The sequence below is a fragment of the Ammospiza nelsoni genome, chromosome 4 (assembly GCF_027579445.1).
Source record: "Ammospiza nelsoni isolate bAmmNel1 chromosome 4, bAmmNel1.pri, whole genome shotgun sequence".
In the NCBI taxonomy this organism is placed as follows: domain Eukaryota; kingdom Metazoa; phylum Chordata; class Aves; order Passeriformes; family Passerellidae; genus Ammospiza; species Ammospiza nelsoni.
The window spans coordinates 14709977-14729681 of NC_080636.1; the positions used below are offsets into that span (position 1 = coordinate 14709977).

General features: G+C 39.1%; 1 protein-coding gene across 2 annotated transcripts in view; it reads left to right on the forward strand.

Moving 5' to 3' along the window:
• FBXL5 (F-box and leucine rich repeat protein 5) overlaps positions 1 to 19705 on the forward strand; it is a 36522-nt gene that overhangs the window by 12342 nt on the left and 4475 nt on the right. For both annotated transcript variants that reach the window (XM_059470577.1, XM_059470578.1), the window contains exons 3-10: positions 1142 to 1237; positions 2028 to 2211; positions 4439 to 4621; positions 6947 to 7072; positions 7566 to 7714; positions 7909 to 7991; positions 9783 to 10505; positions 13243 to 13391. In XM_059470577.1, the coding sequence (XP_059326560.1) occupies positions 1142 to 1237; positions 2028 to 2211; positions 4439 to 4621; positions 6947 to 7072; positions 7566 to 7714; positions 7909 to 7991; positions 9783 to 10505; positions 13243 to 13391 (1693 nt within the window). The remainder of the gene's footprint in view (positions 1 to 1141; positions 1238 to 2027; positions 2212 to 4438; positions 4622 to 6946; positions 7073 to 7565; positions 7715 to 7908; positions 7992 to 9782; positions 10506 to 13242; positions 13392 to 19705) is intronic.

Genomic DNA, 19705 nt, shown 5'->3' on the forward strand with positions numbered 1-19705 from the left:
CTCTAAGTTCTTCTCCAGTAGAATTTTTCTTGAATTCTTCCCTGCCTTTCTCTTGGGGTACCCAACTCAACTCCTCCTTCCTGCCCTGTAAGAACTATAGTCTCCAGTTTGACATCCTACATTACATTTCTAGTATGTGTGGTACAGATTTTCAGTAAAAAAATACTAAATATGGAGTTGATTGACTCAGTTTTACAGTCTAAGCCTCATTTTGACTTGGGAACCCTACAAATGATTTTTCCCCTATGCATTATAAATCTTAAATTTTGTTTTGTGTCCATTAACTAATCAGGAAATGAAGGAAAGAAGGAAATTGAACACTTGGCTTTGTGTTTCACCTTCTCTGATAGGATGCTAGTGTTATTCTGTTATTTGATTTCTTAAGTGTGCAAAACCAGATTTCTTCAGTGGCTAATTTAAACTGATGGCTTAATCTTGTCTCTGTAATAGTCAGGATTTCTTGATGTTGTAGAGGCTTGAAAAGAAAAACAACATTCACAGTAAGAGTTAGAAGGAACTTCAGTATGTTGCAATTACGGGGCAGATTTCAGAACCAGCTTCTTACTAGTGACTCAGAGAGTACTCTTAACAGATTTATACATGAGGTTGGATGAACGTTTACAAGTCAGTTACATCTTTATTTAAGAGTTCTTTCCATTTCCAAAGTAAAAATCTATATAGCAAGCCTGACTGTAAGTTTTGATTATAATTTGGAAGTTAGAATTTTAGAATAACTAAGGTAAAATATAGTCAGTTAAAAGGTCAAGTAGAGCTGTTTTATCGTAGAACACTTTATATACAAACCATGCAAATACTTAAATTAGTCTGCTACTGCTTTGAACTTTGTGTGAGATTGTAGATTGGCAGATTTCAGTCTTTGCTTCAAAGTAAAAATGGTATTAGGGAAATGAATTCAGGTATGCTAAGACAATAAATGGGACCTTTGCTCTGCCTGTTAACAGGCCAGTACAGTGTCAGCATCATTAAGTAAACACATTCTCACCATGAAATAGGGCAAACCTGCTGCATGCATGGGAAGGGCATAATGGGCTGTCCTTTGAAGCACTGCTTTATTGGACAGTTCAATCCTTGGATGACTGGATGAGATTGGGTAACCATTAAGTCTTTGCTTTCTTCTCAGAACGAATATGAACAGCTAAACTATGCCAAACAGCTGAAGGAGAGATTGGAGGCCTTTACCAGGGATTTCCTTCCTCATATGAAAGAGGAAGAGGAGGTAGGTAAAGATTTTCTTCAAATGTGATGAAGACCTTCCTTGGAGTTTGGAATAACTGAATAGGGACAGCTGGCTCAGAGGTTCATTGGTTTTTCAGTTCTCTGTTTTTATTGCTATGCTAATTTACATTCAAGACTGTGGTGTCATTTTTCAGTACTCTGACTGAAAAATGACATGTTCTGAAACTGAGAATATAGGAAGTTTATGCTGAAATTCTAATTCTTAAAAAAATTGATAACAGAAGTCCATTGGGGCTAGGATTGTTTGCAGCAAGTAGTTTAAATGGATATGTAGCAGAACTTAAATGAGAAAAGAGACGTCCTGTAAACCAGTGCTTCATGACTCAAACTGACACTCCCAAACAGCTTCTGACCTATATTTGAAACACAGAGTAGTACTGCCAGTCTGATGATTTATGGGTATCCAAAAACTGGGAAGCATCTTCTCAAGTCTGTCCATGAGAAGTCTTTTCTCATGTTTTTCTTCCTTTTCACTTTGCCTTCCATGTGAGTATCTTGATAAGTTATATAGGTTAAACAAGTTTAATCCCTTCCTTATTCTGGTGGGGAAAACAATTAAAACAGCTTGCGTGATACTGTGCTGTGTTCTGTCAGAAAGGAGAGAGTTAGAATTTAAAATTTCCATGGTCCTGTCCTTAGGTTCCCTTAAGGCATTACATGTCTTACTTTGAGAGAATTTGAAACAAGAAATTCTGTTTTGGTAGATCTGTGTAGCATTATTGACTATTTCTGTCAGCACCAGATTTTTTTCCCTTTTTCCTTTGTGTTAGGTTTTTCAGCCAATGTTGATGGAATACTTCACTTACGAAGAGCTGAAAGATATTAAGAAGAAAGTAATTGCACAGCACTGCTCACAGAAAGAGGCTGAAGAATTCAGAGGTCTCAGTAAGTGGAATCAAGCAGAAGAGCTTCAGAAGGTCTTTAAGTATTCTGTGGATGAGAAGGCAGATCAAGGTGAAGTATCTAATTAAAGTAACTTTCAAACTGCAGTTTTTATTTAAAAAACACACCTAGTGATGTACCTAGTTATGGATGGGCAGAAAGAGTAGTTCTTATAGAATGGGCATATCTGCAAACCAGTTTTGAAACTGCAGAAACTTTATTGTTTAATATGAGCATCTTGGCAGGTTGTAAGGTAGATAGTACTTCACTGTTTACCTGTTGTCAACAGTCTTCTTCTCTCTTCCCTCCCATATTAATATTTGATACAATAAACAGATGGAAAATGTAATTAACTTCTAATTTCATGCTTCCATTGAAATTATATTTTCTATTTCCAGACTCTGCATTTCTTTCTTGGTTTGTAAGCTTTGTAAGCTTTTTCTGTTGATGTTTTAATAACACAGAATAGTTATCCAAGTGACAATATTTCAGATTAAAAGCATTCACCTTCCCAGCTCCTCTACCTAACTTTCCTGGGCCTCTCAGGAATGAGAAAGGATCTGTGAGTAATGCAAGTGAATGAATCTGTACAGCATGTGAATAAGTGAGAGGAAATGTGTGTTCTGAAAGTGGGTACTTACTTTGCATTTATCTCCAATTACTTTTTCTGGTGAAACTTAGAATAAATAACTACTAAAGTAGACTTCAGGCTCATTTTATGACTCCTGAATCAGCCTAAGTTGTCATCTTAACAAAAGAGAATTGATGCCACAAGGAAGGGGAGTTACTGTACCAAAAGTGTGAGGCTGGTGTGAGTCTGATATGTAGAGCGAGCTCTCAAGGGCTGAGATTGTGATGTTGATAAGATGTGCTGCTCTCATTAGAAAAACTTGACTAATTACTGTGTATCAGATTTTCTTGATAAAACTTGACTTCTCTGAACTACTCAACTGGTCGTTTTCTGCCCTCCAGGTGAAGCCTTCAGAAAAGATCATGGTCCATTCTGTGAAATACTATTGAGTCTTAACAGATGAATGTGACAGACGTAGCTTTGTGGCATTACTTGCTGTTAAATCTAGCTGGAATAGCAGTTTGGAGACAGTAATTCTGCAATCATTGTGTTTCAGGCTTTGGGAGAGGAGAATATGTGTTTTTCATTAATTTTTAAGAAAGAGAAGAAAGTAAAATAGCTTGCAGTCCTATACAGGCTTAACTGTATTTTCCTGCAAAATTCTCTGTAATTCATGCAGCAACATGCTAGTTGTACAAATAAATACATTGATTCATAAGTGAAACTGTATTTAATTATATTTTTTGAAGTAGCAATAGCTTATGACGTGGTAAAGTTTACATTATGCTCACTTTTGGAGCTTCTTTGCAAAACAAAAATCTAATGCTTCTCTCTCTGTAAAAGTTCTAGGCACTTTAGAAGTAAAACTCCACTATTAGTAAAGCCTGCTCTTTCAAAGGACTCCTGGAAACTCCTTTAGAAATACTTTTTTCAAGCAAATTTTTCTGAAAAAAAAATTAAAAATCTCTTAAAACAGCCAAAGGCCTCACTAACCAAAGCTCTGAATTTGTTATTTTATATAGTTTGCAGCTCTCTTTGCAGTATGGTGATCAGGGAGAGCTGTTGGAAATAGTTCCTACTGCTGTCCATTGAAGTATTAATTACAGTGGTCAAATTTTAGTCTCTCGCCTAGTACTTAGCATTATCTCATCTTAGTATTTATTACTTTACAGCCTGAATGGCTCATCACCATTCAGAAGTTAAAATTGTCAATGCTAAGCAGCTAAAGCTAGAAATAAAATTCAAGGCAGGTGCCAAGAGTTGAGCATGAACTTTTCTGTGTCCCAGTCAAGAGTCTGAGTGCTTCCAGCGAGAGTGGTCCCAGCTGGTAGGTTCTGCGTGCTAGTACTGTTTCCTGGGAATGTGGCAGACCAGGTACAGATACCATCTGCAACAGAAGGCATTTTTCTTAAAGCATTTCATTTATAGCAGGTATGGCTTTCATCTTTCTGTGGTTGAGTAGCATTAATTTACTTTTTTTTTTTGAATGAATGAGCCAGATGAGAAAGTGGCAAACAGAAAACTGAGCCTGGTTTGTTGTTGTTGTTCAAGGTGTTTCATTACAGTGAAAGCTTTTTAAAGCCAAACCAATACCTATCTTTAACAGTTGTTAAAATTTTTTCAGACACATTTTTTGACTTTTGATTTTCAAGTCAAAATGTGAGTTGCACTGCTGTTCTTAAAGCTGTGAGGCTGTGCTTCAATTAACACGTGCTTTCTGTATTTCAGAAACCGAAGTAACAGGGCACACCACAAATATTACTAATCTCCCTCCTGAAGTAATGGTGACCATTTTCAGTTACCTTAATCCCCAAGAGTTATGTCAGTGTAGTCAAGTAAGCACTGAATGGTCACAGTTGGCTAAAACTGGATCTCTGTGGAAACATCTTTACCCTGTTCGCTGGGCCAGAGGTAAGTCCCATGTATTGGAAGCACATCAATTATCAGAATTTTTGGGCCTGAAAAAAAGAGTGTTTTAGTATAGGCTGAGCCTGGCAGCTGAGCAAGTGAGGTGTTTCCTTTCTGACAAGGATAGTGTCCTGAAACTTGATTGAATGTTAAAAATCCCCAAAACATACATCAATCTTGTAGAATTAAGAAACTAGAAGTTGTCTTGATTGAAACTCCTGAGCACATTTTGCATCCACCTTACCTAGAAAACTGAGGTAAAACCCCACCTTTTTTGCTTGTATGAATGCTGATAATATGTTGACTAATACAACTTCTGAATTATTAAATAATCTAAGGAGTTTTGAATTATAAATGCTGCTGTTACACTTATGTCAGTAAAATTATTTTCTTAGGTTACTAGGTAAAAATGAAATGCATAACTGCAGAGAGGAAGTTTAAAATAAGTGGAGTTCTAATGTTTCCTCACAATCTAGTTAAGCTTCAAAGAAAACTGAATAAATGTTTAGTTTTAGTATTGATTCTTTAGGTATATTACTTCAGTAATTTCTACTGCAGTAAGTGTTTTTTTAAAACTTTTTTCCCTCAAACTCTTCTGTTAATTAGAATTTCCTATTGAGGAGTATGACCTTTGCCCAAGTACCTGTTCAAATAGACAAAATACTCTGTATTCCAGTGAGGCCAGTTACAAGTCATCAGTGTATTTGTAGCCTTATGTCCATATTTATGTGAGTATTAAAGAATCACTGGAGTGTAGAACTGCAGGCTTCTCAGTGCTGTCACGTCATTATAGCTCAGTGAAAGGAGAAAGTCTGTGCTGCTTAATAAGTCTTTTGTATGCATTTGAGATTTTAAAAGAAAAAGCTGTGTTTATATAACTTAGCTTTAGAGATACATAAAAAGTAAATTCTTTATGGCTTCTAAAATTTGTACAAGGCAGGGAGGAGTTAAATAACTTCTTGGTCTGATTTTTTTTTATTTGGGTAAATCTTCCTGAAAGCAATAGTTTGGTTCCTGAGCTTCCAAAGACTGAGTAGAGAGGCTCCAAAGTTCAAATTCTTAAATTTGCTTTTGCAGCACAGTGTCTTGATAATTCAGTGCTGCACACACACACAACAAAAAAAAGGTAATAGGCAACTGCTAAAATGAGTGCTTCTAAATCTGATTTGGCACAACACAGGAAGCAGCTCTCGTGATGTACTGTTTGTACTACTACAGTTGTTTGTACAGAAGTGCTCTAACTGGGTGGAAGCTTCTCAGATGGGATTTACTGCAACAGGGAGGGGAAAAAATTTGTATTTTTATGTAGGCTTTGTTAAATTTTTTACTTTTTTTCCCCTCCTAGTACACAGAAGGCCTCTGAGGCTTCTTATGCAATATGAAGATGGATTAAAGATTATGAGAAATGTTACCAAAACCTTCATGGTTGACAGTCAATTAGGATTTCATTGTCATTGTGTTATTCATAGAAGAAACATTGTTCTTTTAGCTATGACTCAACAGGAGTTGCTCTTGCTTTAGGAAGAGTAGGGTTCCCCCCTGTGAGACAGTTCAATAAGGTGGTTTGTTTTTCAGTATGTGTACATTGAGGGAGGCAGCAGAGCTGCTTATCCTGAGCCCAGTGCTGCCATATATCCAAACTGGAAGTAAATTAATGCCTGTGCAGTAACCTCAAGGGGGAAGGGGTGCTCCACCAGCTAAAACAGCAGAGCTGTTGCTGATCTTCATGTTCATCCAGATGTTCTAAAAAATGATTGTGTATTGATTTGAGTCATATGTATGTTACAAGTATTCTGTAGCTGTTTGAAGTAGGATACTTGCAGAATTTGGTGTTTTGTGGTCTTGGAGTTGTCATATGCAGGGGCTAAAACCAGGCTGGTTAACTGTATATTTGTGATATTTCAGAGGAAAAGAGAGATCTGTTCAACCAAGTATTAAACTAAAAGCTGATGAATAATTATTTACCAGAAGGAACTCGAGCACTTAGACAGTCCAAATATTCCATAATTGTTTCTGTTATTTTTGTGATCATATTGGTCCCTACTAAGTGAGGACAGCAGGTGTGTATCAGACAGGCAGACTAAGCTGTGACTTCTGGGGTGGTACTGAAACTGTTCTAAGAATCTTTTGAAGCTTAAGGATAAAGATCAAACAAATAATTATTTTAAGGTTTAGTCCAGTCTTAGTTGAGATGAATTTGAAATTCATTTATGTCTCTTAAATCAGGTCACAGTATACTGAAAAGCTTTCAGTGCTGATTTCTGCTGCAGTGAGAAATTTTTATTAACTTTTTTTTTCCTTCTTCTTTTTGGGGGTGGTGGTGAGTAGGTGATTGGTACAGTGGTCCTGCTGCAGATACTGAGACTGAACCTGATGAGGAATGGGTGAAAAACAGAAAAGATGAAAGTCGTGCTTTCCAGGAATGGGATGAAGATGCTGACATAGATGAATCTGGTAGGTAAAATTGATTTTGGTGAAGATGACATAGCTGTAAGAAAAAAGCTGAGTGGAAAAATGGGAGATGGAGTTGGTAGGAGACAAGCAGGCATCTGATTTTAATGACTGGAATTAATTTGTCCAGGGAAGAGAAAACATGAGAGGAGGTAGAAGAGTTATGGAGATGTGTCTGAAGGTACAGACTAGGCTTCGTCTCTTCAGAAAGTTTGGATTAATCATCTTGCATCCTGATGCACTCTAGGCTTGATCTAAAATTTGTCCTAAGATGTTAAATTAATAGATATATCTAGATAGATAGATAGATAGATAGATAGATAGATAGATAGATAGATGGATGTATAAAATGCTCTGTGAGATAGAATTTCAATATCTAAAGCAAGTTGTTGGAAACAGCTGCTCCGGGCTGCCCTGAGCAGTACATAACCTGTAGTAAATATTTCTCCAAGTCCTTTAATGATTTTAATTCTTTCTCTCTGGGTTTATTTTGCAGAAGAAGCAGCTGAAGATTCACTTGCCATTAATATAGCACAAATGGAAAAACGTTTACTTCATGGCCTAATTCATCATGTCCTCCCACTTGTAGGCTCCTCAGTGAAGACACTGGTACTGGCCTACAGTTCTGCAGTGTCCAGCAAAATGGTGTGTGATTCGAAACTTTTAATTGTGCAACAATAATAATTGTGGCTATGCAGTCTTTAATTAATAACTGACGTGTTTGGGGAGTGTAAGTGCGTTGCAGTCCAAAACAAGGCTAATTTGTAAGCTGTCTCTAGACACTGTGTGCAGCCCTAGTGGCTTGTATCTTTACTGATTATTTTCCTTTCTTTTTTCAGGTTAGACAGATCTTGGAGCTTTGCCCCAACTTGGAATATTTGGATCTCACTCAAACTGATATTTCAGACTCTGTATTTGAAAGGTTAGATAATTGTTGTTTCCTTTAAAAAAACTTATAATCCAGGTTTTTGAATGTGGGGCAGAAACATTCAAACGTTTCTTAGTCCATTGCCAAGAATGAAAGCAATAAAGATAAATCAAATTATTACCTCCCCTGTGACTTGTGACTAAGAACTAAGCCAGGGTAACAAATCACTAAAATATGAAGTAAAACATGTAACTTTGTAGTGGCCATTTAAAATTCTCTGTGTTCACTCTTGGATGCTTTTTACCTACCAGTGTGTACCTACCCATAACAATAGTTTTGGTTTTGCTCTAGTATTAAGAACTTGTCCATAGATTTTTTGCAGTTGTTCAGTTAAGGAAGTTCTCTTGGCCTGCTACAGCTGCTAGGGTGTGGAATATTGCTATTTCAGACACTCCAATCAAATGATAGGCAAAGCTCTAAGGCTTAGGTGTATTGTCTGTGGGTTCCTGAGTGTTACTGAGGCCTGCAGAAATGTCATTGATGTCAGTGGGATGGTGTATGGATGCAGAACCTGCACCAGTGGGTCTGACTGTGGTAATGAAACTCAGCAGGTATTTCAGTGTTCTGCATTTATATCATGTAGTGCTCTCAGGTAGTGTGAACACCACACAAAATCTTACCAGCATGGATGCTGGTAGCAACACCCTGCAGCTTGTATAAGAAGTTTTATTTGAAATAAAAGCTTCATAGAATTTTCAGGGATCAGAAGTCAGTATCTAGTGAAATATACCTTATTTGCCACTCATCATAAATCTGTATTTACAACACTCCAATTTGTAACTCAGAAAATGAGTTTGGCTTACTCTAAATATAAATAGTCACTTATAGAAGTAAATTACTTATAGTAAATTTATAGTAAAATCAGATAAATTATTTATATAAATTAAAATTTAATATTAATTTACTTATAGTAAATTTACTTAAAGTAGTAAATTATGGTAACTTTAACTATGGATAGGTAAAGGTCAGTTAAATCACTTATGTACTTTTATAGCTAATAATGTAAAAATATTACTGTAGGTAAAATTTCCATTCCACTTGAAAAAGGTAAGACTAAGGGAGTAAGCTTTTGTTAAAATGGAAAAGTCTGATTTTTAATTAATGATGTAATAATTAGAAACACAGGTTCTGTTTCAGGAATCCATCTAGTATTCCTAGGAAAAATGGGAAAGGACAGGAGGATGTGTGATCTAAGTACACTGTCATTTCAGCCAAACTTGAGAAACTCAAAATTCTAGAAATTACAACTGTTACAATACTTCAAACTGAGTATGGAATCTCAGATGTATTTTTTGGGGATGAAATTTTGGGGGTGAAATTTGCTGGCTTGGTATTTTCAGCCTTTTAAGAAGTAATTTTAATGTTTAGTAACTCAGATGTCTCATGGTAGCTTCTGGTGAGTATAATCCACTTGTTTTTCAATATTGTTATGTGTGTATTTGGTGCTTGCAGTCTGATCTATTATTCAAACATTTATTCAGTATATAGTAACTTTGGACTTCTTTTAAGTCTCAGTACATGGAGAAATATAAGTTGTTACTGATTCATTAATGATTTCATGTTTCTCTAGACATAATTTTTCTAGGTGTATACAGAGCACTTGGAGTATCAAATCCAATCTGCCTGGGGTAGCTTCTCTATATATTACGTGAATTAATAAAAGTACTTTATTTGTGAAGTGTTTTTTCATACTTTTAGCCTTAACAGTTGTTTCTGAGCAAAACCTATAAAAACTTCACTACCTCCACTCAACTAAATCACTTTTTTTCCCCCCCCTGATTTCAGTTGGTCTTCAGTTGGGTATTGTCAAAATCTACGCCACCTTGATCTGTCTGGATGTGAAAAAATTACAGATGTGGCTATAGAGAGGATTTCCAGAGCACTGGGTATCATATCAACTCATCACACCAGAGGTATTCTGAAAAGCTGCAGGAACAGGAGTGCTAAGACTTTGTGGAAAAACAGAGAGATTACACTGCAGTCTAACCAGAAGTATAATGGTTTGCATGAAATCAGCAATGAAAATCTCATTCAGGGAGGAAATGGTGAGCAGCACTGGACTAAACCTGACGGCTCAGAAAACTTCAGTTCTGCTTATGTGTGGATGCTAGATGCAGATGATTTAGCTGACATTGAAGATGCTGCAGAGTGGAGACACAGGAATGTTGAAGGATTTTGTCTTATGGAACCAAAATCCCATATTAATTGTTCTGCATTGTGCTACAACAGAGACATTTATGGGTTAAGGACTAGAGGGTGGCAGCAGCACTGTGCTTCTACTGACTTGATTTACTGCGGTCACTCCTTTTGTTGTGCTGGGACAGCACTAAGAACTATTCGAGCACTTCCAGAGTCCTCTGCACTGTGTAGAAAACCAATAAGGACTAAGCAGTCAGAGAAAAAAGACTCTGCATACTCTGGGAGTGAAAAAACAGAGGAAGAGACTGCACGAGTTCTTCAGTTCCTCAGTCTGTCAGGCTGTTACCAGATAACAGACCGTGCTCTCAGGTGAGGAGATGTTTTCAAACTATTTTGCTGTGGGATATTTTTCTGATTTTATTTGTTGGACCATTTTGGGATGAATGCATAATTTCAGTAGAAACATTTTTATTGAAGAAACTGGTAAGTTTTAAGTGGTCTTTCCCTCTTAAATAGTTACAGTACTAGACTTGAAAAGTTTTTCCAGCTTTTCTTTTGGAGATAACAGTAAAATCTTTTATATCTGTCTTTTGAAGTCAGGTATTTTTGTGGATTTGTTATTCTAGACAGTATTAATGCTTTTAGACTTGTTAGTGATTTATTGTTAAGGAATTGTGTTGATTCACTAATCTTTTCATTATGCCTGCAGTATGCTTAAAATTCTGTAAAACTGGAGTAACATCTCGATTAACCTGTCTGGATAACAATATAATTTAGGGACAGGCTGAATCAATGAGCTGAGGCCAGTTGTTTGTTCAATGAGGTGAAGTACCAGGTCCTGCCCTTGGGTCACAACCACCCCAGGCAGTGCTGCAGGCTGGGACAGAGTGCCTGGAAAGCTGCCTGCTAGAAAAGGAGCTGGGGGTGCTGATTGATAGTGAGTAAACAGGAGCCAGGTGTGCCCAGGTGGCACCTGGCCAGTATCAGCAATAGTGTGCCCAGGACAGTGACTGTCCTTTTGTTCTTGACACTGGTGAGGCCACACCTCAAATCCTGTGCTCACTTTTGGGCTCCTCACTGCAAGGAAGGCATTGAGGAGCTGGACTATACCCAGAGAAGGGCAGTGGAGATGGGGAAAGCTCTGGAACACAGGTCTGCTAAGGAGTGGCTGGGGGGGCTCAGCCTAGAGGAAAGGAGGCTCAGGGGTGATCTTTCTGCTCTTCACACCCACCTGAAAGGAGGCTGTAGCCAGGTGGGGTCTCTTCTCTCAAGTAACAAGAGAAAATGGCCTCAAGTTGCACCAGAGGATGTTTAGATTGGCCATTAGAAAAAACTTCTTCACTGAAAGGTTTTCAAGCATTGGAAGAGGCTGCCATGGGAAGTGGCAATACCTGGAGGTATTCAAAGGCTGTGACACTTGGTGCTGTTAGTGGTGGATTTGGCAGTGCTGGGTTAACAGTTGGATGTGATTATCCCGAGTCTTTTCCAACCCAAATGATTCTGTGATAATTCTGTATGTGCAGAACAACATGTTCAATGCAGCCTCATATGACAGTTAAAGGAGGAGAAAAAATGTTTGACTTGAACATGGAGATGGCTTTGTGAGTTACAGAATTTTCTGTTTGCTATTGCCACTGATACTTGGTATTGTCAGAAAAATGTAGTTACTGCTTTGTAGTGAAAATGGGATGAGGCTGGGGTACTTGCAGCCTCCTGCTCAGGTGTGCTGCAGCACTAAGGGCTAATTAAAGCTTCTTGGAGTGGGAAGACTTCATGCATTTCTGTGCTGTTTGCTCTGGTAAACTGAGGAGTAGTGTGAGGTGCTGCTGGCATCAATTTGTCTCTCCTGAGATTCTGTCCCCATTTGATGTTCACAAGTACCAGCTATTCAGGTGTCACTTGTGATTCTTGTGACAGTCCCTCACCAGTGTTACCCTTCCTCAGGGTATGCTTCAGATAGCTGGGCGTTGTGTTGCAGCTTGTTTCTCTTCAAGTGTTGCAGTGGACTTGGCCTGACAGATTTTGTTAGGTGCTGCTTAGGTTGTGCTGTGTGTATTTTACAGGTTACTGGTCTGGTTTTTCATGACTCAGTAGTGTAGGAGCAAAGGGAGATTTGGTCACTGAGTCACAGCAAGGGTTTAATTGCATTGCTGGTTTCCCACTGGTGCTTTCTGGGTAAAGGTATTGAGGAGCTGAGAGTGTGTTGCAACAAGTGCTTCTTGTAGTCACAAGAGTACTTGGAGTCCCTGTGGGAAGAGAGTGAAACCCCCTAATACAAACACATGCCAGTCCATTTACTCCATGTAAGTTGTTACCTGATGGCTGCTTTTGTGGCTTGCAGTTCTACTTCTCCCTGCTGACAGGAGAAGATTGTACAGTGATGCTCTGAAGGCATCTTCAGTTGTAAATCCTGGCTTGAATCTGCAGTTTGGTGATTCAAGCCTGGTGGGATTTTTTCAGGTGGGTGAGCTTGTTTCTGCTTGAGCTTGGGCTGGCTCACAGAGAAGAGAGCAGGTTCAATGGAGTAATTGCTCAGGTGTGGCACATCTGTGTGCCTGTTGAATCAGCAGCCAAATTCTCTTACACTCAGAGAAAGCTAGAGAACTACATTTGAACAATAAGGGTGCGTTGGCAGAGAGAAGCTCTGCTGTCAGTCCTAGGAAAACACTAATTTGGATTCCAAAAATAAGTCTAACAAAAAAAGGGTCAAACTTTGGGAAGCATAAAAATAACCAAACTTGGGAGTGTGTCATGTTTTAGTGTGAGATGAGGAGTATACATCACTTTGGAAGAGCTGACAAAATAATTGGTATTTTGAAGAAGAATGGCTTTGTAGTTCTTTGAAATAGTCGGTCGTGTCTGGTGTCATCCATAAAAAAGTGGTTTCCTGCTAAAGTCTTGCTTCTGTAGAAATCTGTTCAGGTCTGTTGCGTGGCTCAGGGGTGATCCCCCTCTAAAAGAGAGTACAGAAGTGCCAGGTTTGAAGCTCAGTGGTTCCCTAGGGGTGTGTGTGTTGCAGGAGGTGCAGCAGCTCTGTGATGGGGTGGTGCAGCATGGTGTCTGTGCTTGTGGTGCAGCCTCCTAACGCTCTCTTGTGTCCCCACAGGGCGCTGACTCTGGGAGGAGGACTGCCACATCTGGAGCACCTGAACCTCTCAGGCTGTCTCTCTGTAACTGGGGCAGGCCTGCAGGAGCTGGTTTCTGCATGCCCCTCTCTGAAAGATGAACACTTTTACTACTGTGACAACATTAACGGTAATGTCTTGCTAGGAAGATGTGATGTTTTTCTGGGGAGTGATGCTCGGTGTAAGGAGTTTTTAAAAGAAAAAGAACCACCAAAACTCACCTGGTTTTAATGTCTGTGTAGCACTGGGTTTCACAGATTAATTACAAAATTATGACTGTTAAATCAGTTTTGCCTTTTTTTTGTTTGATTGGTTTTTTTTGGTAACACTAGTACAGTTCTGTATTACATAGGAAAGCATTTTTAGTGCCTATGTCTCTTAACTTAGTTTAGCCTAACTAATAGTGGTAGAAAGTAAGTCTCCATATAGCTGCTATTACACACTTGCCCTGTCCATATTTCCACCGTAAACCATGCAGTTGTGTGTTTTCTGTATGGTCATAACCTCAGACAGAGACTTCATTAGGTTGGTACCAAAGCAGGGATTTTTAGGAAACCAATGTTGTGTGTTTTGCCATGCAAACCTCCCATATTGCACTAATTTTGGTATAGGATATTTTTGTATCTACCATCACATGTCCTTATGGAAAATGTAATTCAGTTTTTTTTCTGGTTTTGCTTGAGTCAGTAACTTAGGGATGGATCTGGAGAAGGATGTGTAAAAATGCATAAAGTCTGTTCATGGTGCAAGTCTTTTTGGTATTTTCCACATTGGAATTCAGTCTATTAAGTAAGCATTCCAAGCATTAGAGATGGGAGCCATGGTGTGACTGGTATTCCGTGTGTGAATTTAAAACAGGTAAGTGCAACAGAAGGCAAGGGAAAAGGAAGATGATAACCAAGTTCACAGGCCTGTACATCTAATTGTGTGTAAACCAAAATTGTATTACCTGCTAGTTCATGGTGTCCAGCTCAATAATTGCATCTATATTGAGATGCAGTCCCAGCCTGGGAATCAGATGTCAGAACTTTGGTATGCAAGTAAATCTGTACTGATATTTGGTATTCAATCCATTGAAATAGATACAAGATGATACACTTGGATTGGATTGTAATATTAGAAGTGAAAGTACTAAATCTTATCTTGTTTCCATAATTTTTGCACTTTATGCACTTTTTTGACCCTGCCTTTTTTTTTTGAGACACTTGCTTTTTGTTACTTTCTTGCATTCTGTCTAGACTACAGCATTTAAAAATCTGCTTTCTGTTGTCTTTCATTTCCACCTGAAAATTTTAAGGTACTTTTTAAAAAAATCCTTCACTGACTCTCTTTCCTGCATTGAGTTTAAAGATGTCTTCAAAGACCAGTTAGAATCCTGTTCCTTTTACATCTGATTGCTTGCTACTTTTCCTCTGTTTATACTTCTGCCAGTAAGACCAGACATAATTTGTCCTCAGACATTTTTGGTTTTCATCTTGTCCCTATAAAATCCACCAAAACATCTTTATATTAGTTTACAATGCCCAAATCTGTGTGAGTCCACCACTTTAAAGCTTGGCTGTTTCATAGTATCCTCAAGAAATTATTTCAATTTAAACCATATTTTTGAATCATTCTGTAAAGTTGTCTGATCCTCTTGCTGTTTACTTCCTTCCTTTTACTGCCTGCTGGAATCTGTGAGCCTATAAGCTCTGCTTAGTTCTCCAAAGCATCCTGCATGCCTTTGGTCAGCAGTTATTCCTGTGGAGAGGAGTGCACAGGACAGTGAGCCTCTAAGGGTCTGACTTCTTACATCTCTTGAGGAATAATGTCATCTCAGGAGTTTATGGCTTTATGGAAAGTAGCCTTTATAAATCAATTCCCTGCAGTTTTGTCTGGGTTTTGTTCCTTGCATTTTCAATCAGACTTCATTGTGATGGGGCTGTTCAGTGTGAAACTGATGGGTTACTCCATTCTGTGGGCAGCAGGATTTCTACAGCAGCTGTTTCTGTATCATTTGGTGTTTCTAAAGTAAGTAGGGAAAGCAGTAGCTGTTGCAAGTTTAAATCAATCCATACCTGAAGCTGTTTATCTGCACATTTACAGATTGTATTACTAACTGTTCTACAAAGTTTACTGATCTGTAAGCATGTACAGAATAATTTCATAATCTTCTTTGCCCACCAGCAAAGAAAATTTCAGTGATTATTTTTGGGGAGGGAGTTGTACTCTGGGCTCAGAGATTGGAAAACCTGTCTGAAAAAAAGGAGCCAACAGCATGGAATTTAGCCATCTATGAATAACAAAGATACAACTTTGTCATCTGCTGATGAATGAGGGCTTTGCTTTTACCTGCAGCTTATATTCGGATTTTTTTTTTCCTATCAACACTAAGCCTAATGGGACCCCTTAGACACAACCCAGCCTCATTGGAATGTCTTTGTGGAGGGCTTGTTTGGTAGGCACATTGGTTGCAATTTTTGTATTTTCAGCAGTTACTATTCTACCTTTTTAGTAGAGCAAGATTAGAAAAGTAGAGCAGCTATGGTGACGTAGTTGGGTTTAATTCTGACTGCTGTTGCACACCAGTAACATGGTACAGTTTTTATGACCAGAAACCATGAATTTGCATATACTTCCAAATCTATTTTGTGTTTGTTTACTGTTAGCTTCACTTCAGTTTTTGGTTTGCATACTAATGTTTAGAATCTCTTATGTTTTTCACAGTGCTGGAGACTTGGAGTTATATAAATCTCAGCTGCAGCTGAAACCAAATCTGTCAGTGCACATCCCTACTAATGGCTGATTTCATTTGCCTAAAACTAATTTGGTTGTGGATCACACTGAACTCAGCAAGAAGAGTTTAATGTTTGAGTTACATCTTGCCACTGAGTTCTTACTGTCCTCAGGCTGTTTTGTCCACTTGTGTCCATTCTTCTGACTCGTTTCTCCATTTCAAAGCCTGGAGTGCTTTCAGCTTGGCATTAGAGAAATGAGCTCATTAATTTCTACAGCAGTAGCTCTTTGCAGCATTTAAGTATGATTGAGTTTCTAGAGGTTTTTTTAAATTATGTAGTCCTCAGGTTCTGTAATTAAAGAAATAGGGCATTAATGAAATAAAGTTTGACTCTAATTATTCACTCTTCCAGCATTTAAAAGTCACTGGTCATAGTTGCTCTGTCTTTCAGCTGTCAGGCCAAGACTTTGCAAGTTCTTTTAAGGATCATGCACCACTGTGTGCAGACTTCTGTGGGAGCACAGTGTTCCAAGTGTAGGTCTCAGTCTAAATTCTGCAGATTACCAGTGTACTCACAAATCTCTGGAAGGATATTATATGCTGGTGGCAGCCAGTTGCCCTGGCAGGAGAGGTTCTTTTACTGTGGTATTGATCCGTGTTGTCATGTGTTCTTGGTGGAATGCCAAACTTCATTCTAGGGAATTCTGACTAATTTTTGTTCTGCTAGTACATGTAACAAAATGGAGCAATCAAATAGATCTGCTCCTCTCCTACATTACCAAACCTCTTTATATGTTTATATGTTCACCACAAGTAAACAGACCTCACCTCTATTCTGAGTCCCCTAAGCATCTGAGTAATCAGATGTGCTTGTAAAGAGCATTACAGTAATCCAGTTTAGAAGTCACTAAACCAGTAATGTAGACTGTGGCAGGTTAGATGAGAATCTGAATAACTTTGCTTTCCCAGGTGAACCCAAACCACATTTAATTGAGCACTTCACTGCTAGCACCTCCTAAGCTTTCACAGAGGGAAATACCCTTCTTATGTTCCACTGCATGTACTGTTCCTTCCCCACACCTCCATCACATGTTGTTTTAAAAGACTACATTTTGGGCTCCTTGTTACATCCAGCAGTGATGGTATCTGGCTCATCCCTGTCAAGATGTTCTATTACATGAGCCAGAACCTGACACTGCAAACACCCAGTGGTTGCTTGCTATACCTGCCCATCAAAACTGTCAAAGTTCATTCAGATCATCAGCTGGTCCTCAGAGTGTGCAGTGTGTGAAGTTGCTGTATGGAGCAGTGTCCCCTAGATACCCAGTGCATTGCTAACTGGGCTGTGCTGAAAGCAGTAATGGGCAAGTGAAGATGGGAGATAGTGGAACAGGTTACCCAGAAAGGTGGTGCAAGACTCATCCCTGGACATGTTTGGAGTTAGGCTGAAAGGGGTTTCTGAGCAACCTTATCCAGTTGAAGATGTGCCTGATTATTGCAAGGTGGCTGGAACTAGATGGCTTTTAAAGGTCCCTTCCAACCCAGACTATCCTGTGATTCTGTGGAAGTGATTCATCTCCACTGTTAGGTTGAAATGACCATCACACTGGCCTATATGAAAGGAATATATGCAGTTACCATATTGCTTAACCTTAATGCTTCAGTGAGGTGAGAGGAGTTGGGAGACCTCATATACGGAGTCCAGAGGAAACAGAAGAGACGTGTTCTTTTGGCAAGATTGAAGAGGCCATTTGAATTTAAACAGAATTCTAAAACAAAGTCTGGTCATAATGAGGTCAGTAGGAAAGACTGGGGAAGTCAGAGGTTACAAAACCAAAGAGATCTAGCCAAAGGTCAATGGTAGTAAATAAAGCCAGGAAAACAAACCCAGTGTCCGTGGCTATCAAAAGTAAAGGCATTTAAATTTTGCTCTCTGTACCAAATGTAAAAAAGAGCAAAGTAAGCACTAGGGATTTTATAGAGGAGGTAAATGACTTATGATGGAGGAGATCAGCTGACATGTCAAACCATAAATAGCTCAAACCCAGATAGCCTTACTGTTAAAACAGCCATTAATGATACTTACTGCCTTGTTATAACAAGAACATAGAATACCCTCCAAGTGATGGGAGTTGCCCATATATGATAAGAAAGAGTACAGGGAGGGCAGATTTCAGAAGATGTGGTTGAACACTGAATGTTTTATTTTATCTGAATTCTTTATTACAGGCTGTAAAGGAAAGTTAGTGGTGGTATGAGGATTCGACATGGGGCAAGAAATGCAGTGTGGGAAGAAGGGTGAAATTTCACTGTGATATGCTTAATGTAATTTGTAAGTCAGTGCCTAATAAATTGGGAAATGAACATAGAAGCATTTCAGATGGTTCAATTTACTTAGAAGTATCCAAGTTTTTCACATCTTAAGTTGCTGTTAGAGTGGCCTAAATTTAAAAACTGAAAGCTAACTAAAGGATAGGAAGAAAGGGAAGAAAGGGCTTAATGGTCACTGTACAGGAGAGGAACCTGGGAGGTGACAACTTTGTCCCTGTTCCCCTCCCAAGAGTTCTGTGCTGAGATCAGTCTTACCCAGCATTTCTCTTATGTTGTGGTGTAAGAAATGCACACAGTAAATTCCATGTTTTTGAGTGGTGCTTTGTGGTCTTCAAGTAATGACAGTGATACTGATGATTTCTGGAAGCTTCACTGTAGCTGTATGTGTGTTGAAGGTCTGGGTGGCTGGGAATAATCAAACTGTGATTGCATGAAACAGAATTGAGAGCCGGCAGGTGCAGATAATGATTTCAGAGAGCTGTTGGTGCTAATTCTGAGATCTTTCCTATTTGCAGCAGCAGCCAAAAAGCCACCAATGTCACCATCGTCAGGGTGGTGAGAACAAGATAGAGGGTGCTGTGCATGGTCCTGGAAGCCTTGGGGCACTCACAGGTGGAGCACTGCATGGTGGGCTTGGTCTCCCCATCCTGAGGAGAGAGAGTATGCACTGGAATTACAGAAGATACAGAAGAGGCCTTCTAAAAAGTTAGGGAACTGAACACTCAAAAAGCTGGATGTTTCAGTGTGGGAATGAGGTGGCTGAAAAGGGAGCATGACTGTTACAGAACTGGGAAAGCAGTAGATGAGGTGAATGTGCAGTGGTAGTTCTCCAAATTTTGCAGTGTTAGAGCTCAAGGGCACTGGGTGAATTTTACACAGATGCACAGTGTAGTGAACTTTGGAACTTGGTCCTGTGGAGAATTGTGGAAGGAGGTTTAAAAAGAGGTTAAAAACCTGCACGCACAACTGAGCCATAAACAAGTACTGAAGGACATTGACTTCAGTGTCCCTGATGGAACAGGTGGGGTAGTTGGAAAAGCACAGAAGGTGCGTGATAGGCTTACATCATGTCCCTAGACACCACTTGCTGTTGCCAGTGGTGAAGGTAGTGTTAGATGGAGCATTGGTCAGACCTTGAAACTGGTATGTTCTAGTTAGGAGCATGAGGAATAACAAAATGAGCAAGAAAAGGATGGAAAACAATATTAAATTATACTTAGAATTCCCTTCCTTGAGATGTTGTGGTTCTGTATGTTTGTCAACAAGCATTTTGCTAGAAATGTGACAGTTGCTTCAGCATCCCTGCTCTGTGCTGTGCAGCTGTGGCAGTGCTGGGAAGGTCAGCCAGCTTGGGAAATGCTGCTGCACAGAACATGCTCTGCCAAGGGCTGCTCAGG